We start from the raw sequence: 24,600 nt of genomic DNA on the forward strand, positions 1-24,600 counted from the left end.
TCTCAGTTTCAGCATTTGATATGTTGTCATGGTACTATTTTCTGTTGAACATAGTTTCAATGATTAGCACTGATTTGATCATTGCATTCGGTTTTTCTTTACATTTTACGCAGCATCACAACTTTTTGGTAAACATAGTTTATTACTTTTTAAGAAAATACCAAAAGGCGTTGTCTTTCATGTGGATTTCTAACATGTGAAATTTCCGTTAGATTTATGTACATGATTGCAATTCCACTCTGAGATTTATTTTTTCACTGTGGAAACTCCATATCAGATTTTGAGGTATACCACAGAACCCATTGGGTTTGTGTTTTCAACAGATGTTTAATGCCTGTTCAGACAACCAATACAATCAGTCACGTCAGTGTTCCCCTCCTACATAGCAAGCACTTTCTAGAAAAGGTGCCTGGTTGTGAAAACCATTCTCTACAGGGCACAAGCGATTTGAATGACGAAACAGTTATGATGCAGTTTTGGACTATCTTCTGGCTTAACACCATTTTGGGTAAGTCGATTCTTAAAAACATATGAAGTATTTTGTATCCATTGTTTAATTTAATCCTGAACAATAACCATGATTTTCTTTGCAAATTTTCTTCACAGGTTGTGCACTAACTACGGATGTTATCCAACCAGACTCTGTGATAGTTACACGTGTAGGACGTAGTGTTTCTCTCACTTGCTTTTGTCCATCTAATATGATGAACAGTGTTCTTTGGTTTAAACAAACTGTCGGACAGAAGCCTCTTCTCATGGCTTCATCATCTCATTACTCCCAAGAGACGTTTTACTTCAACAACTTTACCAAGGACTTTAGTGGGACTAAACGTTTAAGTGTGATGCGAGGAGAGAACAGCTTTAACCTGACCATCTCCAAGACTGAACCAGGGGACTCAGCTACATTCTACTGTGGTGCTTTGTACATCAACAGAATAACATTTGCGTCAGGAACTGTCCTAATTGTCAAAGGTAATTTTCTTTTTAAAATGAAGTCACTTAAATGTGGTCATAGATGAATTAACCTAGCAGGATCAGTGAATGTACACCATGAACCTGTACATTCATTTCAGGTTCAGAATCCAAAAGCAAGTCTGTGCTTCAGCAACCGGTTTCTGAGTCAGTTCAGCCAGGAGACTCTGTGACTCTAAACTGTACAATAAACACTGGGACCTGTGAAGGAGAACACAGTGTCTATTGGTTCAGACATGACTCAGGAGAATCTCCTCCAGGAATCATTTATACCAATGGAGACAGGAGTGGTCAGTGTATGAAGAGCCCTGAGTCTTGGTCTCCTACACAGAGCTGTGTCTACAACCTCCCCAAGAGGAACCTCAGCCTCTCTGATACTGGGACTTACTACTGTGCTGTGGCTTCATGTGGAGAGATACTGTTTGGGAATGGAACCAAGCTCGACATTCAAGGTAAACAATTACAAACTCATATTATAATATTATAAGGAATATTAATTAGTAGATGTTACACTTTTAAGGCAATACATATCTCCAGCATTGGATAAAATGTTGAGTATATAATTTCACACTATCTTTGACTGTTTCAGACCCATTGGGCAATCAGGTTAATTCTCTACTCTTCATCGTTATTTCTTTCCTGACAACTGCTGTGATTCTGAGTGTGATTATCAACGTTATATTCTGTATGAGAATGAAGAGGTCACAATGTGAACACTGTGCAGGTACAGTAGATTATATTCTGTATGAGAATGAAGAGGTCACAATGTGAACACTGTGCAGGTACAGTAGATTATATTCTGTATGAGAATGAAGAGGTCACAATGTGAACACTGTGCAGGTACAGTAGATTATATTCTGTATGAGAATGAAGTCACAATGTGAACACTGTGCAGGTACAGTAAGAGACTTTGCGATAATCGCAGTGTAATCGTTAGAGTTAAATTGGTTGTAAATACAGTGTCCTCCATGATTATTAGATCACCTAGTAAAATTTGATGAAAAGCTATGAAATAGGTATTGTTATTGTTCATCAGTTTGATCCTGAACTGAAACTGTGAGGTATTATTCTACTTTTAACCCAGTGTTTCTGCCCAGTTAGTTGAAATAAAATGTGTCATTAAGGCCTTGCTTCATTGCAGAAACTCACAGCAGACACAGGACAGTTGTTTAGATATGTGTCTTGTACAGCACATCAGATGCTGTTTTGGATATTATCCCGCTGCTCGATCAATCCGAAAGTCCAGACCGGAATCCTAATGTGAAGGAACACATTCTCCTGACTTCTGTCTTGGTTGGCCTCACAGGTGCCCAAGCCTTACCAAGGATTTAAATGAGGCAACTAAGCAAGGAAACCCAATTAATTGACCAACCCCCAAACCTGGAAAATAATATCTTTCTCCAAAACATGTATAACAATTATTGGCAACCCTGCATTTATTACTTTGTGCATCCTAATTATGCAGAGATAACATCATTACTGTAATGACTGATGATGTGGGTAAATCCATAGGAAGGGATCTGGGATCAACTATCCATGCAGAATGTCTCCACACCAGGTTTTCAATGTGGTTTAGATCAGGGGACTGTAATGGCTATTGTAATCAAATACGTGGTCAGTGAGACATTTTTGTATGTATCTGGAGGAACGATTTAGACCATTCTGCTGGATGAACCAATGACGACTCAATTGTAACACATTACCATCCCGAGGATATGTGGTTCAATATCCTGACAGAAAATTCCAGCTGTTACTGAGATCTAAAGATGATTTATCGCTTAGTGTATGTTGGAGTGTAATGAGCTGTGGTGTATGAAGTCATGTTTCGATCTACACATAAACATGAAAAGAAAATCTTGGGAAGAAATTATACAGTATTTTGAAGTTGATGAACAACATTTAAATTATTTCATAATTAACTTTCTGCTCCTCTTTACCAATAATGATAGAGAACACTGTACTTTTTTGTAATTTCTGAACAAACAAATCAGTACGAAATTGTTTAAAAACAGAAGGCTATTTGTTTTACTGGACAAACAATGTAACATTTTGTTTGTTATTTTAGGGGTTATCAGCTTTAATATCATTGACCCCCTAACAGCTAAGTCCAAAGAGGAGTACACACAAACATTATAATGAAACAGTGCTTGTCTTTTTGTTGGTAACTTAACAGCATACCTTTCAGTTTTTTTATGTTTACACATTTGTCTTTTAGCAGAAACCACTACTCAGCATGGAGATCATGGAAATGCTAATGCCAGCATGTCAAACAGACAGGTTAGCAGAATACATTCTACGAAATTTTAGACTGGATATGGGTATTTGAGAAGTAAAACATTTGACTATTAAACCAATTGTCTTTACTGACCTACTCTGTGTTTTCATCCCTAAGCTCCATGATGACACTACCATGAACTATGTCTCCCTGAAGTTCACTGACAAGAAAAGTGCCCAGTCCAGGAGACCAAGGAGGGAAAAGACAGAGATGAGAAATCAGAGAGAGGAAGAAACCATGTACTCTGCTTTGAGTCACAGAGACAGGGTGTGAGTGGGCTCCAATCATTCTGAGTTAAGCCCCACCCCTCCTTTGATCTCCACCTTATGATGTTCTGGATTAGTCACATGACTCTTTTTAATAATTGTAATTTGCTGTAGGACAGCCATTTAGTTGGATAAAGGATTAGCTTAAAAATTAATTGTCATATTAATTTGATATTAAGTTAATTTAGAATCACTCAATAATTTCTTCAGACGTCAACAATAAGAGTCCTTGAAATGTGATGACTCTGAGTCTAACTTGTTTCAAAGATTGTAAATGATGACAGAACTTAAACTCTTACTGAGTTTCTAATGATTTGATGCATTACTTGCTTGTATACTTTTTATGTTTGCTTCAATAAACATACAAATATCTCCATAGTTTAATGACTTAGTCCTGCTTAATTCTTATCACTTATCTGCACGTCCCTTTTTGTTAATGTGTCTACCTCACGAGTTGAAAGGTGTGGGATACACCGATACTGATACTGGGCTCATGCACTGGTACTCCAACTCATAGAAATATGCTGATACAATGCGCCGTGTTACAATACCATGTTATGGGAACATTAATTGGAACTCGATGGTTGTGTCGCCTCTGGCCGCGTAAGTACACTCATAAAGGATTATTAGGATCACCATACTAATACTGTGTTAGACCCCCTTTTGCCTTCAGAACTGCCTTAATTCTACGTGGCATTGATTCAACAAGGTGCTGAAAGCATTCTTTAGAAATGTTGGCCCATATTGATTGGATAGCATCTTGCAGTTGATGGAGATTTGTGGGATGCACATCCAGGGCACGAAGCTCCCGTTACACCACATTCCAAAGATGCTCTATTGGGTTGAGATCTGGTGACTGTGGGGGCCATTTCAGTACAGTGAACTCATTGTCATGTTCAAGAAACCAATTTGAAATTATTCAAGCTTAGTGACATGGTGCATTATGCTGCTGGAATTAGCCATCAGAGGATGGGTACATGGGGGTCATAAAGGGATGGACATGGTCAGAAACAATGCTCAGGTGGGCCGTGGCATTTAAACGATGCCCAATTGGCACGAAGGGGCCTAAAGTGTGCCAAGAAAACATCCCCCACACCATTACACCACCACCACCAGCCTGCACAGTGGTAACATGGCATGATGGATCCATGTTCTCATTCTGTTTACGCCAGATTCTGACTCTACCATCTGAATGTCTCAACAGAAATCAAGACTCATCAGACCAGGCAACATTCTTCCAGTCTTCAACTGTCCAATTTTGGTACCCTTGTGCAAATTGTAGCTTCTTTTTTCTATTTGTAGTGGAGATGAGTGGTACCCGGTGGGGTCTTCTGCTGTTGTAGCCCATCTGCCTCAAGGTTGTGCGTGTTGTGGCTTCACAAATGCTTTGCTGCATACCTCGGTTGTAACAAGTGGTTATTTCAGTCAAAGTTGCTCTTCTATCAGCTTGAATCAGTCGACGCATTCTCCTCTGACCTCTAGCATCAACAAGGCATTTTCGCCCACAGGATTGCCGCATACTGGATGTTTTTCCCTTTTCACACCATTCTTTGTAAACCCTAGAAATGGTTGTGCGTGAAAATCCCAGTAACTGAGCAGATTGTGAAATACTCAGACTGGCCCGCCTGGCACCAACAACCATGCCACGCTCAAAATTGCTTAAATCACCTTTCTTTCCCATTCTGACATTCAGTTTGGAGTTCAGGAGATTGTCTTGACCAGGACCACACCCCTAAATGCATTGAGGCAACTGCCATGTGATTGGTTGATTAGATAATTGCATTAAAGAGAAATTGAAATTGAATAAAAATCCTTTAGGTGAGTGTATAGAATATAACTCAGATTGGTAGAGCGGGAAGACGGAGATGTCAGCAACGACACAAGTAGAGTGCGAGCTCTGATCTGCTAAACTGTCAAGAGGAGGAAAGGAAAAACTAATTTAACACAAGCAATTCGACGCAACACAGCGCAGAGTTTAACGAGTATTCTAATTCGAGCAGCGTAGAACCACAACAACAGCTAACTCCGACACTGGAGAAGAAAAAAATCCATTCTTGAAAAAAATGAAAGAGCAGAGCAGAGTAAAACCATTAAGGGAATGCGGCCCTGCCCTGATTACTCTTGCTGCAAGCACTGCTGCCTTTGGAGTTCTCCCATAATCTGGACCCCTACAAATCAACACTGCTTGAAGATCCGGATCCATGTTTTTCAGTGGTAGCCTCCCTACAGAACTGTTTCAGCTCACTGATATGAACATCGTTCAAATAAGACTGTCAAGGCTCTCATTTGGCCATGTCAAGATACTTATTTGCTTCTGTATGAGCCATTGTGTTGTAGGTCTGCTTTTTATGCTGCATGACCCATGATACTTCAAATGATGTACTGTCATAATACTATGCTTCTTGAGAATGTCTTAGTTCTAGTTGGAATGGTTTGGATGTACAATTTATGATCATTTATATTTTGATCTAACATTTAAGAAACAAGTTATTCTTAATTGATATGCACTGCTCAAAAAAATAAGGGAACATAATCACAGCATATCACCAAGTTAATTAAACGTCAGTGCTATCAGTCTGTCCAGTTAGGATGCATTAGCGATTTTAAATCAATGTCACCTGTTTTAGTGCAAATTTAAGTGACAGCACGTGCACTGGAGAGGAAACCTCCAAAAAGGGAATGGTTTTGCAGGTGGTGGCCACAGACAATTGCTCTCTTCTTATCCTTTCCGAGTGATTCTTCTCTAGTTCTGTGTCTTTGTAGTGTCCTTGTCACTACAGGTATCATGAGGTGGTACCTGCAGCCCATTCAGGTTGCACAAGTAGTCCAACTTCTCCAAGATGGCACATCCATACATGTCGTTGCAAGGTTTTCTGTGCCACCCTGTACAGTCTAAAGAGCATGGAGGAGATGCCAGGAGACAGGCCATTACACGAGTAGCATCAACCCAGCAGCAGGACTGGTATCTGCTCCTTTGTGCGAGGAGGAACAGAAGGAGCCCTGCTAGAGCCCCACAAAATGACCTCCAGCAGGCAACTGGTGTGCATGTTTCTGTCTGCCATTGGTGCTCTGTTCTATTTACAGATGAGACCAGGTTCACACTGTGGGGAATGCTATGCTGCCTGCAACATCATCCAACATGACCGGTTTGGTGGTGGGTCTAAGGAGGCGTATCCTTGGAGGGTCGCACAGATCTACACATGCTAGCCAACGGTACCCTGACTGCTGTTAGGTATCAGGATTAAATCCTCAGACCCATCACCAGTACTTATGCTGGTGCAGTTCCTCCTGGTGCAGGACAATGCCCGGCCTCATGTGGCCAGAGTGTGTAGGCAGTTCTTGGATGATGCAGGCATTGATGCCATTGATGGCCCTCACGCTCCCCAGACCTGAATCTAATTGAGAACATCTGGGATATGTATCGTACAGGCACATGGGGGCCATACACACCACTGAGTCACATTATGAGTTGCCGTGATGAAATTCATGGAAGTTAGAACGGCCTGTGATTACACATTTATTTAATTTTTTGACCAAAGATGACAAAAGGCTTGTCAATGGCCTTAACAAAACAACTTGCGACATTAATATGAACACTTAACAGTGCCACGATGTGACTCGGTTGTTAGAACATAAACTTTCACTCAATTATTCATGCATTTTGTAAGGAAAACATTTGTTTCTAAAATAGTACTAAGCAGTTTGTATTCATATGAAGTTTACTTGTTTACGAACTGATATAAAAACTGCTTGGCAACTTTACACTATTACAATAAGACAATAATGTTCATACATTAGGAAAATAACATACAGCACACAGAGTAGCACAGCATTTTGTACTGCTACATCTTTTCATCCAACTACCTCTAGAGGAATGAGACTGTGCATGCTACATAATGTCTGCTAACGTGGTTAGAATTGACAGTGTCAAATTAAAAACAACAATAAAATAAATGACTGCGAACTAACAATGTTAATAATTTAAAAAGACAGGACCCTATATTTCTATTTCTAACAACAAATATTAATTAATAAAACCCAAAAGAGCAACATATAAAGATGTTTTCAGGGTTGGGATCGTTTTGTTATTTTCTACGCTACACTATGAACACACCCACCGTACGCTACACTATGAACACACCCACCATACGCTACACTATGAACACACCCACCATACGCTACACTATGAACACACCCACCATACGCTACACTATGAACACACCCACCATACGCTACACTATGAACACACCCACCATACGCTACACTATGAACACACCCACTGTTACAGCAGGTTGACAAGAAACACTGGGGCAGGAGAAACTTAAATACACAGACTAACAAGGGGAACACAAACAGGTGGAGGCTAAACACAGGTGAAAGGAATAAACTGATTAACTGAAACGAGAACAGGAAAGACCAAACAAGGACATAACAAATCAAGGGCACACAGAAAACATGAAGCGGAACTGTCCTGTCCCGCTGGGACCGTTACAATACCACTGACCCTTTATGAAAGCTGTGTTGTGGTCGACAAAATAGCTTTAATAACCTCCAACCTTTGGTTAGTTAGTGAAAGTTACCATTTCAACTCTTCCTGAATGCTTCAAATGCCACCTACAGACATAAAGTGTGAAATATCGTGCATTGTAAACCCCTTCTGTCCAGCTCTGGAAAGAATTAAGAGACCGCTGCACCTTTTCTTTCCTTTCCAAAAAAGTCAAAAAGGAAGGTTTTGAGTGAGGAACAGAAGGGTTAAAATTGAGAGACCACTGCAAATTGAACGCTTCTATTCCTCACTCAAAACTTCCCTTTTCAAATTTTCTGGAAAGGGAAGAAAAAGGTGAAGTTGTCTCTTAATTTTTTCCGGAGCTGTGTATCAAAAGGCATTTGTGCAAGTACTCTCAGCAACCTACACAAATTGAGAAAACATATCAAACAATATCTTGGTCTAGATATATAGCACACCTTTTTGAAGGCCAAAGCAGTTTAAAGAAGCAACATAAAAACACGATAAAAACATGATAAAACACGTTATGCAAAGTGGAACATTATCACTACCTCACTTCCTCTCTAAACAACCAATGGAGCCAATCTAAAACCTGTGCTTCATCTGAGGCGTGGTAGACATTTCAGTTGATTCTGTCATTGTTTCTGTATCACTTTGTCTCTTGACCCTCATCTCAGTTGGTCTGTAACACCAGATCCGACGGAAGACGTTGAAGAATGTTCACATTGTGTCTTGTCCTGGTTCTCCTTTTTAAAGCCTGTAAGTCAATCTGATTATCTGATCTACATTGTGGAAGGTTAAGCGTTTAAATACTTTCAACCAATTAGTATTTTTCAGACATCAGAAACATCCAAATTTTTGGGACAAATACACTGCAAGCAGGATTTATTATGGATGTATGTTCTTCTCTCTCCATTCCAGGTCATCCAGTTACTTTTCTTTACGCTCGTCTTGGAGATAGCGTGACTCTGCAATGCTTTGATCCAGGCAAAGGTTCCAAAATTTTATGGTACAAACAAACTGCAGGACAGAAGCCTGAACTTATTTCCACTATTTTCAAGCTAGCTGATGGAGTAACATTTCACAATAATTTCAAGGAAAACCCTCGGTTTACAGTTCCTGGTGGGAAAGGTACGATCCACCTTAGGATCTCAAACATCCAGCCGTCTGATTCAGCCATGTATTACTGTGGGGGAATTGATTTATATTCATTGGAATTTACAACTGGAATATTTCTCATTCTCACAGGTAGGCAATCAGCTTGTATTTATTATTGTAATATTTGCCTATGACATACTTTTAAAAATAGTTTAAAGCTGCAGTTGTTTTTATTAACTATATTTACTCATTTGTGTCAGGATCCAGCAAGACTGTTATTCAACAGCCTGTGTCTGACTCAGTCCATCCAGGCGACTCTGTGACTCTGAACTGTACAATAAACACTGGGACCTGTGAAGGAGAACACAGTGTCTATTGGTTCAGACATGACTCAGGAGAATCTCCTCCAGGAATCATTCATACCAATGGAGACAGGAGTGGTCAGTGTATAAAGAGCCCTGAGTCTGGGTCTCCTACACAGAGCTGTGTCTACAACCTCCCCAAGAGGAACCTCAGCCTCTCTGATACTGGGACTTACTACTGTGCTGTGGCCTCATGTGGAGAGATACTGTTTGGGAATGGAACCAAGCTGGATGTTGGAGGTAAGTTATACTTATGACTTACTTAAATCTGTAATTATGACTACAGTCAGAGTTATTTTGATTACAAGTGAGTTGCTATCCATTCATCTTTGGTTTTATCTAGTGTGACTCTCCAATCGGACTAACAGGTGGTGTATACATCATCATAGCCTTGACCTTAATCTATAATAAACAGTATATGATTAGGCAGACGTTTCCATCCAATGTGACAATATCATTTTATATCTGTGTGGTTCCAGGAATCAAATCTATTTTCCTCTTAGTGTCTAAATGTCTCATGATCTCAGTTTCTCAATGTTTTAGAATCTTTTTGTTTCAGTGTTTCATTGTTTATGCAACTCAGTGTCTCAACATCTCTTTGCCCAGTGTCTCTTTATCTGAGTCTTTCATGGTCTCCCTCCCTGTTTGATTCCCCACTAAAGGCTGTAAGGGGGACCCTCTTCTGCTGATGTACTGCCTGGTGACAGCACTGGTTCTGTGTGTCATCCTCATCATTGTTCTTACTTCAGTTCTATACAAGATCAGCAGGTCCTGTGGTAAGTAGTGTTGTTATGTAAGATACAGTCAGTAACAACTACAGTTAAAGTATTTGACTTGTTTGGGCTCATTGTTTTATGATGTTGATTCCTGTTAGTATTGATTCTTCATGTTCTCTTAATATGTTCACCTGGCACAGCCAGAATAGGACTGGTCACCCCTCCGATCCTGGTTCCTCTCTAGGTTTCGCCCTAAATTTTGGCCCCTTTTAGGGAGTTTTTCCTAGTCACTGTGCTTCAACACTGTTATTGCTTGCTCCTTGGGGTTTCAGGTGGGTGTTTTGTAAAAGCAATTTGTGACCACGGCTGATGTAAATATGACTTACAAATAAATTTGATTGATTGATGTACTTGTCTAAAAGGGATGCACCCTCAACCAAGTGCTCCAGCAGACCCCAGTCATAATCAGGTACACAGACATAACTCTTGTTCCTACATTTACATTTTAGTTATTGACCAGGATTGGGTCAAATTAGTTTGTGGCCAAAGTCTCTAACAACCATGTCACTTCGTATATTCAAAAGATATAGGTTAAAATATGCATTTTATGTCGTTTCCCTACAGTAGACTCATTCTAAATATTGCAAAGTCAATTCTGCTTTTCTCCTCAGGATCAAGAGGTTGACACTCTCCATTACGCCGCTTTGAATGTTTCCCACAAAAAGCACAAGGTTCATAGGGAGAGGAATGTCATGGACAGAGACACTGTCTACTCTGGAGTAACATTCCAAAGCATGGACTGAAACAGACTTTTCACATTTTAAGTTACAGTCGGATGTATTTGATCAAACTACCTTTTGCACAAATGTGAAAACATTTCAATTTATATCCAATTAAACAATCACAATGTAATTTAGATGTACTCTTGGATTCACTGATATTATTCCAGTTTTTGTGGTAGGTTTGCAGACATGATGCATGGATTTGCATTTTCTCTACAATATAAAACCTGATTACATAATGTCTGTTCACAAGGTCTACTCAGTTGACTAACATTTACTGTTTTCTTGCTTTCTGAAGCCGTGTCCTGTATAACACCTCTGTGTTGTTCTGACGACCTTAAATGGATTTTCCACTCGCATTAACTCATCTCTAACCACGAGCAATGACCGTCAGTGGTCTTTCTGTCTACACACCTCAGTGCCTCTAAACCACAACACAACCATGTCATTTAGATTGTCTTCACATCTCTCTTCACCAGGAAAGACACTAAAAATAAACTATTTGAATGTTTTCAAGACATCTGAGTTCTTTGAAAGGAGAATTGAAATAATGTACCTTCTGAACAAGTCCGTTTTCACACACTTTCCTAAATGTGAATGAATTCAGTCTGTGTGCATAAGCACAATGCACAACTGCAATTCTCTTATCTTTCAATAGGTTGCAGTAGTGCTCATTTAAGTCCCTTTAGGTGCCTCAACTTTACACTTGCAGCACTTTTTAGAACTTGTGAAATTGTAAGCAAATGTTTTTGTGATTGTTTGTGTGTACATGAAAAAGCTTTCATATCACTGGTTAACAAAGTCATTGTATGTTAGACTACATAAAATAACATAAAATTCAGCAGTTACTACATGTTACAACACCTCAGCAACAGGAATCAGTTGCAGCATCAAAGAGTCACAGCATCAGAGTCCCATTCAGAGCAGCTTAGCTGTAAGGAGTTATAATCAGTCAGCATGAGACAGAAGCAGAGTTAACTTTATGACTATGTCAATGACTCATCTGTGTGCACATTTTCTTTGGTCGAGTTCCAGTGAGTAACTGTAATGAGCACTTAACCTATTTTGTCCAAGTCATATCTTCTGTAAAATGTATGCTCTTGTGTGGTAGAATGACACTTCAACAGAAACACACATAGAAAACATTGTTCAGGAACTCGACCCACTGTAAGCACAAGGTTGACAGCCGTATACCAACAAGAACCTTAACTCTTCATTTGTCTCTGTGGTTTTCTGTAGAATATCTGTACTGTATGTGGTCTCAATGTTGTTCTTACCATTGTCAGTTGCTGTCTTGCAACTACTGCTTAAGAGTTCTTTAGAAACAAATTCAGATTAATAGATTTTTTTGTTTTCTGAAATCAGTTGAAAAGCCACAAAGAATGATGAAACAATACTAATCTTTTGGGTGAAATGTATGACACAGGCATAATGTTTATTAATAACATAATAAATAAAGATCGTAAAAAAGACACACAAGCAAATGTAAGTGTTTATGGAGAGGTATACACGGAACAAAACTATTATTACCACATTATTACCAGGATTGTTACCAGTATTATTACCAGGGGCTGTTATTATAAAATAAATTATTGAATCCGTCTGTTAGTCACCAATCAAATACACACTTTCTACAAAATTTCCATTACAAACAATATAATTTTCATTTTAAGGGAAAAGGAATGACAGCCATGCTGTATAAAAATTCAAATAAGTTGGAGAAATGTATTTACTCTTTCATGTTAAACCCACCCACACATACACACAGTAAACTGTTCACTGGTCGACTGTAAGAACATCACGTTGTCATCAACACTTAGGACTGGCCTGGTTGGCCTTTCAGTCCTGGTGTGGTTTACAGCAGGATGTCTCTTTGGTGTCAGCCTGTTGTGTCTCTAGCTTTCATTGGTGTTTATAACCATGACAATAAGCAACACTTTTTACAGACATGTGAACCTGTGCACTGCAGCCTTAATGAGCATTTTATCATTAGACATTTACAAATGAAGAGTTTAGTTACTGACTGGTAATAATTTTTACAGAGTAACTTTGGAGTAGAGAAGGTTTATAAATGTGTTTTATATTATAGCCTAGAGGCCTTTCCATCCAAGAACACTCCAGACCACTACTAAACTGACAGGTATACATAAATGTGTGTGATAAAATCTGTAACTCTGTGACAAATTGTAATTTTAATTTCCATGCCAATGACACCATATTGTAAATCCTGCCAAATCTCCCACACAAACGTACAGCTCTGGAAAAATTAAGAGACCACTGCACCTTTTTCTTTCCTTTCCAAAAAAGTCAAAAATGAACAGAACGATAAAAATTAAGAGACCACTGCAAATTGAACTCTTTTGTTTCTGACTCAAAACATTCCTTTTCAAGACAGTGGTGTCTTAATTTTGTCCAGAGCTGTATATGAATGATTTCTGTGTGGAAACAAATAATGTGTCATCTCAGGACAAACAAATTGTACAGGCCAGTTTTATGAAAGTACGTGACTATGGTTACGTGTTATATATGCATGTGTAAGGGAGGCCAGCGACTACAGTTCTGTGCAATGAGTGAAACCCTCACTCCCCAATGCCTTAAGAGGAGCTCAAACATTAAACGCTAGGGCCCATGGCTTTTAGCCTTCTTGCTAGAGCGCCTGATTCCCATCCTGAAGACCTGGGTTCGAGACTGAGTAGGACCTGCTACGCATGCACGTTGGTATTGAAACCTCTGGATGCAGTACCTCATGCAGCATTGCAATATGCAACATGTGCAAACTTTCACACTCATGAATGTCATTTACGCAGTTCAGTTAGACTCCCTGTGTAATGAATGCACACAGAAAAGGATGGCTGGATCCAAGCACAGAGCGCAGGACGTTTATTTGGAAGGTGCAACGATACATCAAGGGACAAGCTGGCATGGAGTCCAAGGGCAGGCAGAAGGTCAGTAACCAGGTAGGGGGATTGGGATCGGCTGTGAGGGGTGCGTTCAGGGGATTTTTAACTGCTGTGAGGGGTGCGTTCAAGGGATTGGGATCTCCTGTGAGGGGTGCGTTCAGGAGATTGGGATCTGCTGTGAGGGGTGCATTCAGGGGATTGGGATCTGCTGTGAGGGGTGCGTTCAGGGGATCTGCTGTGAGGGGTGCATTCAGGAGATTGGAATCTGCTGTGAGGGGTTCGTTCAGGGGATTGGGATCTGCTGTGATGGGTGCATTCAGGAGATTATGAACAGATGTGAGGGGTGCGTTCAGGGGACTTGGTGAATGGGGTGCTTTTTCCAGCCTGTTGTTAAGGTTGAGGATGAGTGGTAGAGGCAAACCTTACACTCTGACATCCAGAAGGGCCAGACATTGCTTAATGTTTGTATACAAGGCTGTACTGCAGAAGCATCCACACAATCTCACCTCAAAAACAAACCGGAAAACCTGCAGTTTTCGAACTGGCTAGTCCTTGAGGAACCAATTAGTGGATGTTTCTATGAATAATATGGACTGAGACTGACTTACAATGATCTTGTTTCATTCTGTAGTTATTAACCTAATGAACCTGAATAAAGCTCCACCCAGTTCACTGGACATTTCAACATGTTTTGTGTACAATAGCGCCCCTACAGGTGATCTATAGTACAGCCCAGCTCTATGGGGTGGAGTCCTGTCCAAAACACAACCATGTGTTTTCCAAAAACATACCATCTCCTGTACTGCCTGAACACATATGTACATAGAGTATCCTATTTACACTAAAATTAACCTCTGATGGCTATTCAGAAATTGCTCACCAAAAACTGGATATTAATGGTTGGATGATATATCCAATGCTTGTTAACCTATTTTAGTAGAATTTGCTGAAATTATTATATTTGATTAGCAGATAGCTTTGATGTCGCCAGTGATTGTTCGATCACTGGGTCTACATTTTGAATGGTCAATGTAAAATAAATGACTCTCATTTCCTTATGAGTACCTCGTTGGGCTTCAAAAGGTGTTACCAAAAATGACGTGTCGAGTTCGACCAATCACCACTAACCTTATTGGTGAAGTGTTGTCTTTTTGGGTCAACTGTTTCCATTCAACACACAAGGAGGATTAAACAGTAAAAGATGATTGTTGTACTCTGTATTATTTTTCTACTTTCCATGGAGTTAGGTAGGTCTGCATTTTCTATTCATTTCCTTACAGAGTGACACTCTAAGTTATTGTTGTTATTCATATAATTTCTTTGTTTAAATTCTAGCTGCAACACATTCTTCAACCATGCGCCTTCTGTCAGCCAACATAGGAGACACATTCAATTTGACCTGCTACCATGAAAACAATTTGGCAATGCACTTCCTGTGGTACAAGTAAGCCTTTGGAGAAAATCCAAAAATCTTATCCACCTTCTATAAGTTTAATCATAATGCTGAATTCCACAATGAATTTAAAAATAACCCTCGCTTTTCATTCGTAAGTGAAAAGGAAAAACCAACTAATTATATCAGACATACAGTTCACTGATTCAGCCAGATACTACTGTGGAAGTTCTCATTCCAACAAGCTGGAATTTGGAGAAGGAGCTATTCTCATTGTTAAAGGTACATCTTGAGTGCTTATTTCATGTTTCTAATATTTAATAGCTTGACTAAATATATCGTATTCACACAGATATCACAGTAACTTGTCTTTTCAATAAATCTTGACAGAGTATGGATTGTTGAAGTTAAAAGCAAACAGATATGTAACTACTATGTATACCTTTTTGTCAGGTTCAGGGTCCAGAAACCCCACTGTTGTACAACAACCTGCATCTGAGTCAGTCCATCCAGGAGACTCTGTGACTCTGAACTGTACAATAAAAACTGAGACCTGTGAAGGAGAACACAGTGTCTATTGGTTCAGACATGACTCAGGAGAATCTCCTCCAGGAATAATTTATACCAATGGAGACAGGAGTGGTCAGTGTATGAAGAGCCCTGAGTCTGGGTCTCCTACACAGAGCTGTGTCTACAACCTCCCCAAGAGGAACCTCAGCCTCTCTGATACTGGGACTTACTACTGTGCTGTGGCCTCATGTGGAGAGATACTGTTTGGAAATGGGACCAAGCTGGACACCACAGGTAGATGATATAGCTTTTATTTTTGTGGAATATCTTTTGCTTTAGCTACTTCATTTTTTTTTTTTTTTTATCATACTATGGTTACTGAACTTATAACAAAATATATTTTCAATAGACAAAGGCGAAGACCCTCTTCTCTTGGTGTACTGTCTGGGAGTAACACTGGGTGTCTCATACTTCCTGATCATTGTTCTTACTGGCATTATTTACAAGATAAAGAAGAGGACATGTCTACAGTGCAGAGGTAGTTACTATTGTTATTACAACTTGGATGTAGTGGATGAAGGAGTCTTTTTCTAATTACTTGTCTTTCCAGGACCCATCTCTCAGACAACTGGTCCAACAGACTCATCTTTGGATGAAGGGGTAGGTAGAATTCCTTATATTTTGCATCACTTTTATGCTGTTACATTTATTCATAACAACAATATTTCCCCTGTTTTGTCATTATCTGCATCTTGGTCCTGTGAAGAAGAATCTCCATTACATGTCTCTGAATCTGAGCAACAAGAAACGGTCTGGAAGACAAAGAAGCAGCATAGAGAAAGAAACAGTCGTGTACGCTGGAATTACAGGCTAGAACTGGATGACTACACCTTATGATGCTGCCTAATCAACCAAGTTGTTCTGTGCTCAGGCTCTACTTAAGGGATTCATTGCATTGATTCTTTGCAAAAATGACTGCTTGCTTGTGACAAATCAATAAAGGATTTAACAAAAAGAAAATAACCTTTTAATGTATTTATTCAGGCTTTGCATCTAAAAGTTGTAGTGATGAAAAATGTTCCTCTTATCATGACACTAACACCCCCTCAAATAGACAGCAACTTATTCTATTTAAAGGAACTCTCTTTTCTGTGATGAAAAAAATATGTTTCAACCCTTGTCTAGGGCCCGCTGGCCTTGTACATCTTGCTCTCTCACTCTGTGGTTTTCAGGCGGATGTCTAAGAACACTTAACTTGCTCGTGCTGTAGATACTCTACCTGCTCTTCAAGTCAATCATATAAGCAGCAACAGTAGACTTAACCAACTTACAGTGCCTTCTGGGAAGTATTCAGGCGCCTTCACGTTCTTCACATTCTGTTGTATTATAGATATAATTTATAATTGGTCAATATATGTAAGCAAACAATCTGCACACAATACAGAAAATGAGTGAGAGCTGACTCATTTTTAGTAATTTGTGCCAACTGACTGATGATAAAAGACAGAAATATATAAAGTACCTGCATTCAGTATTTCCCACTCTTCTTTGTAGTACCTCTCGAGCTTTGTGGGCTCCCCAGAGATATTCAGTTAATTTAGCTGGGCCATTCTAGGACATTAACAGATATGCCCCAAAGCCACTCCAGTGTTGTCTTGGCTGTGGGCTTTGAGTCCTTGTCATGCTGAATGATTTAACTTCGCCCCAGACTGAGGTCCTGTGCTCTCTGGATGAGGTTTTCTACAAGGACCTTTCTGTTGTTGTGTCTTTGCTCAATCTTGGCCAGGCTTCCAGTCCCAACCATTGAGAAGCATCCCAATAGCATGAGGCTCCCACCACCATGCTTCACCATAGGGATGCCATTAGTCAGGTGATAAGTGGTATCTTGCTTACGCCAGACTTAGCTCTTGGCATTCAGACTAGGATTTTGGTTTAATCGGAGCAGAGAATATTTTTCCTCTCGCTCTCAGAATGCTTCAGACAGCATGTCATGGTCTTATGTCTGCAGATCAACTGTGATATTCCATTTTATAACGATGGAGACCAGTGTGCTCCTGGGAGCTTTCAAAAGTTGAGCATTTTCATAACCTTCCCAGATATGTGCTTTGACACAGACATCAGATGTCTACACAGAGTTCCTTGGGGTTTATAGCCTGACATGCACTGTGAAATGTGGAACCTCATTCAGACCCATATCAAAGGACACAGGTTGCACCTGAGCTCAATTTAGAGTTTCAAAGCAAAGGGTCTGTGTACATATGTAGGGCACATACATATTCGTTTTTCATTTTCAATAATTTGGCACACACATCTGAAAATGTGTTTTCACTTAGTCATTATGGGGTGTTGTGCATAGACTTAATGGCAACCTATATGTAATCAATTATAAACTAAGTCTGTAACACAACCAAATGTGTTGAAAGCGAAACATCTGAACATTTCTCAGAGACATTGTATTTAATAAGGGAGCTTGTTATCTATAAATCGTTGAAAGATATACAACAAGGTATTCATTGCCTCATTTATACTCATCTAAACTGCAGGTTATAAATGCCCTGCAGGATGAGAGTGCCACTGTGTGTTCCCAACAAGGTCAGAAATATTAGCGTTAATTAGATAAAAAAGTTAAAAATAACCTGCAGTGAATGAGAGGTGGCAGTCTTCAAGCTTTTCTGATACGTTTTTACTAATTGTATAAGGTTAAGAATATATAATACTATCACTGTGTGTCTATGTCAGTTGGTCAGGACACATTGTGACTGTAGAATGAGATGAAGTTAGCCGTTCGTGACGCATCAAATTCGACCAATCACCAATAACCGCTCATTCTTGAAATGTTGTCTAACTGGGTGGACCCTTTTCACTCAAGACACAAGCTGTAAAGAGGATGACAACTTCAAACATGATTGCATTGTGTCTGATATTTCCGCTTCTCGTAGAGATGGGTAAGTCAATCTTTTAAGTCTCTGCTTATGATGTCCACCATCGAGTTGGGGGCATACAGAACATGTTGTTTTACTAATATTTTGATTATGCACAGATTTATTTGAGGTATATAACGGCTAATGCGTTGTATTTCCATGCTTGTATTTAATGTGGCAGCTGGGACTGAAACATTCATACACCAAGAGAGAGGTTTCATATCAGCTGACGTTGGAGACACTGTTACTTTACGTTGTTTCCATAAGGGTGAAAACACAATCATTTTCTCCTGGTATAAGCAAGCCTGGGGAACAAAACTTCAGCTCATCTCCACCTTGTATAAATATGACAACACTACACAATTCTTCTACCATGAATTTAAAGACAACATTCGCTTCTCAGTGGAAGGTGGCGACGGAAAAAACCATTTAAGAATCCAGAATATTGCACTTTCTGATTCAGCCACATATTACTGTGGAAGTGGAAATAGCAACAAGGTGGAGTTTGGACAAGGAACCATTCTACTTGTAAAAGGTAAGAGAATAGCAGTATTTTCAGATATTAAAAACTGATTTCAAGATTACATTGCATATATGCAATTTACCTAATCAAATGTAGAGTGCATTTAACAAATGGAGAGTGATATTCTAAAGATTCAGTGGTTGTATTGGCCGTCTTGTCAGGTTCTGGGTCAGGAAACGTGTCTGTGATTCGACAGCCTGTTTCTGAGTCAGTCCATCCAAGAGACACTGAGACTCTAAACTGTACAATAAACACTGAGACCTGTGAAGGAGAACAGAGTGTCTATTGGTTCAGACATGACTCAGGAGAATCTCCTCCAGGAATCATTTATACCAATGGAGACAGGAGTGGTCAGTGTATGAAGAGCCCTGCGTCTGGGTCTCCTACACAGAGCTGTGTCTACAACCTCCCCAAGAGGAACCTCAGCATCTCTGACTACTGTGCTGTGGCCTCATGCGGAGCAATACTGTTTGGGACTGGGCCAAATCAGGATATAAAACGTAGGTGAAACAAGTTGTTTTATATGTACATATAGTCTACTTTTTATAAAACAAACAGTGAACCCCCTACGTGTTTGGACAGTGACAGATGTTTCTGTTTCTTGGCTAACTATTTCATAATTTTTAATTAGAAATTATACAATGAATGTTGTAAAGACTATAAGTTGGGGGAATATTTTTGAGATTTGGGTGAACCATTTAGAAATGACATGAATTTTGTAGTTGGTTTTCCTTTTTCATTACGGGGAACTGTGTTAAAATTGATGGACAAAAAAATATATATCTAATTTTATTCACTTTTGAAATAAGTCTGTAACACTGCAAAATGTGGAGAAAGTGAACAGGTCTGAATGATTTCCAAAGGCACTGGAGATCCGAAGAAAATTATCAGCGACATAGCCAAAACCTTAGGCTTGCCAAAATCAAACTGTCTGTACATTAAGAGGAAGAAAGAAAGGTTGGTGAGCTCAGCAATCGCAAATTACCTGGTAGTCCAAGAAAGACCTCTGTAGTGGATGATGAAAGAATCCTCAACGTAATGAGGCGGAAAAAATGTAAGATAAATCGGGAACTACGTGTGGATATGTCAGCCGCAACCATCTACAGAAGACTTTACCAGCAGAAGAAGCTGGACTGCAAATTGCAAAGACACTAGTTAACTTCAAAAACAGGATGGTACTGACAAGTACCTACAGTGGGGAGAACAAGTATTTGATACACTGACGATTTTGCAGGTTTTCCCACTTACAAAGCATGTAGAAGTTTTTATCCTAGGTACTCTTCAACTGTGAGTGACGGAATCAAAAAAAAAATCCACAAAATCACATTGTATGATTTTTAAGTAATTAATTTGCATTTTATTGCATGACATAAGTATTTGATACATCAGAAAAGCAGAACTTAATATTTGGTACAGAAACCTTTTTTTGCAATTACAGAGATCATACGTTTCCTGTAGTTCTTGACCAGGTTTGCACACACTGCAGCAGGGATTTTGGCCCACTTCTCCATATAGACCTTCTACAGATCCTTCAGGTCGCTGGGCAATTCAGACTTTCAGCTCCCTCCAAAGATTTTCTATTGGGTTCAGGTCTGGAGACTGGGTAGGCTACTCCAGGACCTGTAGATGCTTCTTACGGAACCACTCCTTAGTTGCCCTGGCTGTGTGTTTCGGGTTGTTGTCATGCTAGAAGACCCAGCCATGACCAATCTTCAATGCTCTTACTGAGGGAAGGAGTTTGTTGGCCATGATCTTGCGATACATGGCCCCATCCATCCTCCCCTCAATACGGTGCAGTCGTCCTGTCCCCTTTGCAGACAATCATCCCCAAAGAAATGTTTCCACCTCAATGCTTCACGGTTGGGATGGTGTTCTTGGGGTTGTACTCATTATTCTTCTTCCTCCAAACACGGCGAGTGGAGTTTAGACCAAAAAGCTCTATTTTTGTCTCATCAGACCACATGACCTTCTCTCATTCCTCCTCTGGATCATCCAGATGGTCATTGGCAAACTTCAGACAGGCCTGGACATGCGCTGGCTTGAGGAGGGGGACTGCAGGATTTTAATCCATGACGGCGTAGTGTGTTACTAATGATTTTCTTTGAGACTGTGGTCCCAGCTCTCTTCAGGTAATTGACCAGGTCCTGCCGTGTAGTTCTGGGCTGATCCCTCACCTTCCTCATGATCATAGATGCCCCACAAGGTGAGATTTTGCATGGAGCCCCAGACCGAGGGAGATTGACCGTCGTCATGAACTTCTTCCATTTTCTAATAATTGCTCAAACCGTTGTTGCCTTCTCACCAAGCTGCTTGCCTTTTGTCCTGCAGCCCATCCCAGCCTTGTGCTGGTCTACAATTGTATCCCTGATGTCCGTACACAGCTCTCTGGTCTTGGCCATTGTGGATAGGTTGGAGTCTGTTTGATTGTGTGGACAAGTGTCTTTTATACAGGTAAAGAGTTCAAACAGGTGCAGTTAATACAGGTAATGAGTGGAGAACAGGAGGGCTTCTTAAAGAAAAACTAACAGGTCTGTGAGAGATGAAATTCTTAATGGTTGGTAGGTGATCAAATATTTATTGCATACAATGTGATTTTCTGGATTTTTCTTTTAGATTCCGTCTCTCACAGTTGAAGTGTACCTATGATAAATATTACAGACCTCTACATGTTTTGTAAGTAGGGAAAAAACCTGCAAAATTGGTAGTGTATCAAATACTTGTTTTGTACCCAATTTCCTCACACATAGGGGCACCCATGAGGACACTGCATCACAATCTTTCCACTGGGAGTGCACCCTTTAGTGCACTGCTTTACCCTTAAGTGCACTGCCCTCTGGTAACCCAGAGGGCATTTATTCCAGAGGGCATTTATTCCAGAGGGCACGCTCTCAATGGCGCACCTGTAGAAGTTGGTGAGACATGCCAAACGTCTGGAGTCTCTAGTATAGTCATTTTTGGGCAGGTTTCATGTCTTATCATTCTTTCGAGATGAGGCCATTTTAAGGATAGTGTTGGAGCTGTGTGTGGCCACGCAGTCTTGCGTGAACAGGGAGTACAGGAGGGGACTGAGTAGTGGCAGAAGTGTGGCAGCTGGAATCCTCAGGTGTCGTCTTGATCTGCAACACAACCACGAGAACTTTGGACAGGGACAGCAACGAGTCTTTCAAGCCTGGTGTGGGCCATGACCTCCTAATTTAAAACAGGGCAAGAGACAGGGAAAATGTATATCTACAAGGATTTACAGTGGAGAAGGAGAACTGAGTGGAGAAGGAGAACTGACCCTACTCCCCCGACACAATAATATAGAAGCGTAAGACTTTGGGGCTGAGACAGGGGGTCCAGTGACACTGTGGCCCTATCCAGGGGAGGCCCCGGACAGGGCCCAACAGGCAGGAAATCAGTCCACTCACATTGCCAAGCATTAACCAAAGGGACAGCCACCAACCGCAACCACCCTGAAATGAAGGCAGAGTATTGCCAACAGAGTACAACCCAAGTTGCACAATTTCAAGCAATTGAGATTTAATGCAATTGTTGGATGTGCGACCAAGTAATAAACATGACTGTTATTCTTCATAATGTTAATCTGTTCTAAAATACTTTTGCTGTCCTATAATGGGGGTCTATTTACAGAATGTGCTTTATTGTCTAAATGGTTTATGTTGGTTATGGATTAATTTGTGCACAGGACTTCATCCCAATAGTCATGGTATCCTTTCAAATGTGAAGTGATGGAATACAGAGCCAAAAATATGTTCACTATAAATTCACTCCTGCACTGAGTTTCTTGTATTCCTGTTTAATTTCAACAGGCCATTACACTGAACCTGTTCTCTTGGTGTACTGTCTGGGAGTAGCATTGGGCGTCTCAATCATCCTGATCATTGTACTTGCTTACATTATTTACAAGATGAATATGATGACGTGTCGGCAATGCAAAGGTCAGTGCACATCCCTTTAAATTGTTGTTATTCTTTTATATCTCAATCTACAGATGTAGAAGCCATAATCAGTAGAATCTTATGTCTTTCAGGACTTGACTCTCAGATAACAGGTCCTGCTGTTTCCTGCACAGATGCTGGGGTAAGAAGAAATCATTTTATGCATGCAATTAACATGATAAACTTTGGTAATGCAATTTTGGTTGCTTTGACTATTTTACAAATCGTGCAAAATCATGAAATGTTAGCAAAGCTCTTTTGTGGTTTACAGGGCCATGATGCAGACAATCTTCAATATGTTGCTCTCAATCTGAAAAACAGGAGCATGTCGAGAAGACAGAGAAGTAACACAGAGGAAGAGACGGTTGTCTTGTACTCTAGTATTAGACAATATGACAAGATGACACCACCTAATGACGTTACTGAAATAACTAACTTTTCTTAGCTCAATACCTATGAACGTTATCGCGCTATTATAGAATCTTCACAAATAATGTAAGTACATTGCTTTTCTGCCAAACTGGTTTGACATTTACTTGCTTGAGATAAACAAAACATTAAAATGATAAGATAAAATATACAATGTCAAATTCCTCTGTATAGAAGAAGTGTCCATCGTCATGCCAAATTCAAAAGGTATCTTCATATTTGTGGTACTTATTAGTCTGATAATAATGCGTATTTATTCAATACCGGTATGTCAAATTTTATATACAGTGGGGCTGAAGTCACACCCCTGTTAAAATGCCAGGTTCTTGTGATGTAAAAGAACAAGACAAAGATAAATCATGTGAAAACTTTTTCCACCTTTCATGTTACCTATAACGTGAACAATTCAATTGAAAACCAAACTGAAATCTTTGAGGAGGAAAAATTTAAATAAAAATCTCACAATAACCTGGTTGCATTAGTGTGCACACCCATAAACTAATAATTTGTTGAAGCACATTTTGTTACAGCACTCAGTCTTTTTGGGTAGGAGTCTATTAGCATGGCACATCTTGACGTGGCAATATTTGCCCACTCTTCATTGCAAAAGCGCTCCAAATCTGTCAAATTGCAAGGATATCTCCTGTGCTCTTCAGATAAGTTCAATTGGATTCAGGTCTGGGCTCTGGCTGGGCCATTCTAAAACTTTAATCTTCTTCTGGTGAAGCCATGCTTTTGGGGATTTGGATGTGTGCTTTGGGTCGTTGTCATGCCGAAAGGTGAACTTCCTCTTCATCTACAGCTTTCTAACGGACGCATGAAGGTTTTGTGCCAAAACTGCCTGGTATTTGGTAATTGCTTTTTCATAATTCCCTCCACCCTGACTAAGGCCCTGGTTCCAGCTGAAGAAAAACAGCCCCAAAGCAAGATGCTGCCACCACCATGCTTCACTGTGGGTATGGTGTCCTTTGGGTGATGTGAAATGTTGTTTTTGCGCCAAACATA

At 40.0% G+C, this 24,600-nt stretch overlaps 3 protein-coding genes and 1 pseudogene across 5 annotated transcripts; all 4 read left to right on the top strand.

The window, feature by feature from the left end:
* Positions 1–447: 447 nt before the first annotated feature.
* LOC109615019 lies at positions 448–1,774 on the top strand. The gene is made up of 4 exons (XM_034290569.1): positions 448–508; positions 607–972; positions 1,074–1,424; positions 1,562–1,774. The coding sequence occupies exons 1-4, from the start codon at positions 466–468 to the stop codon at positions 1,741–1,743; spliced, it is 942 nt and encodes a 313-aa protein (XP_034146460.1). The 5' UTR covers positions 448–465; the 3' UTR covers positions 1,744–1,774.
* Positions 1,775–8,687: 6,913 nt separating this feature from the next.
* LOC105020612 lies at positions 8,688–11,154 on the top strand. Its single transcript, XM_010887776.3, has 6 exons — positions 8,688–8,779; positions 8,942–9,268; positions 9,379–9,720; positions 10,143–10,256; positions 10,619–10,665; positions 10,868–11,154. The coding sequence occupies exons 1-6, from the start codon at positions 8,737–8,739 to the stop codon at positions 10,997–10,999; spliced, it is 1,005 nt and encodes a 334-aa protein (XP_010886078.3). The 5' UTR covers positions 8,688–8,736; the 3' UTR covers positions 11,000–11,154.
* Positions 11,155–15,115: 3,961 nt separating this feature from the next.
* Positions 15,116–16,655, top strand: LOC105020611 (annotated as a pseudogene).
* Positions 16,656–18,649: 1,994 nt separating this feature from the next.
* LOC105020610 (immunoglobulin kappa light chain) lies at positions 18,650–23,932 on the top strand. 3 transcript variants are annotated; one of them, XM_020043311.2, is made up of 6 exons: positions 18,650–18,726; positions 19,106–19,237; positions 19,387–19,725; positions 23,038–23,166; positions 23,259–23,308; positions 23,438–23,932. In XM_020043311.2, exons 1-6 carry the CDS (start codon positions 18,669–18,671, stop codon positions 23,609–23,611), a joined length of 882 nt encoding a protein of 293 aa, XP_019898870.2. In that variant the 5' UTR covers positions 18,650–18,668; the 3' UTR covers positions 23,612–23,932. The 3 variants fall into 3 exon arrangements, with proteins under 3 accessions (XP_019898870.2, XP_019898869.2, XP_034146459.1); XM_020043310.2 differs by having other exon boundaries at positions 18,660–18,726; positions 18,884–19,237; positions 19,546–19,725; XM_034290568.1 differs by lacking the exons at positions 23,038–23,166; positions 23,259–23,308; positions 23,438–23,932 and having other exon boundaries at positions 18,660–18,726; positions 18,884–19,237; positions 19,387–20,454.
* Positions 23,933–24,600: the final 668 nt, after the last annotated feature.

The sequence above is a fragment of the Esox lucius genome, chromosome 24 (genome assembly GCF_011004845.1).
Source record: "Esox lucius isolate fEsoLuc1 chromosome 24, fEsoLuc1.pri, whole genome shotgun sequence".
Lineage (NCBI taxonomy): Eukaryota > Metazoa > Chordata > Actinopteri > Esociformes > Esocidae > Esox > Esox lucius.

Bases quoted from the DNA above. Each gene is read 5' to 3' on its own strand.
- LOC109615019 (XM_034290569.1), top strand. From the start codon at position 466: ATGATGCAGTTTTGGACTATCTTCTGGCTTAACACCATTTTGG. The intron at 509-606 runs GTAAGTCGATTC...TTTTCTTCACAG, and splicing joins CTGGCTTAACACCATTTTGG to GTTGTGCACTAACTACGGAT. The intron at 1,425-1,561 runs GTAAACAATTAC...TGACTGTTTCAG, and splicing joins AACCAAGCTCGACATTCAAG to ACCCATTGGGCAATCAGGTT.
- LOC105020612 (XM_010887776.3), top strand. From the start codon at position 8,737: ATGTTCACATTGTGTCTTGTCCTGGTTCTCCTTTTTAAAGCCT. The intron at 8,780-8,941 runs GTAAGTCAATCT...TCTCCATTCCAG, and splicing joins GGTTCTCCTTTTTAAAGCCT to GTCATCCAGTTACTTTTCTT. The intron at 10,666-10,867 runs GTACACAGACAT...TTTTCTCCTCAG, and splicing joins CAGACCCCAGTCATAATCAG to GATCAAGAGGTTGACACTCT.
- LOC105020610 (XM_020043310.2), top strand. From the start codon at position 18,669: ATGACAACTTCAAACATGATTGCATTGTGTCTGATATTTCCGCTTCTC. The intron at 18,727-18,883 runs GTAAGTCAATCT...TTAATGTGGCAG, and splicing joins TCCGCTTCTCGTAGAGATGG to CTGGGACTGAAACATTCATA. The intron at 23,309-23,437 runs GTAAGAAGAAAT...TGTGGTTTACAG, and splicing joins TTTCCTGCACAGATGCTGGG to GGCCATGATGCAGACAATCT.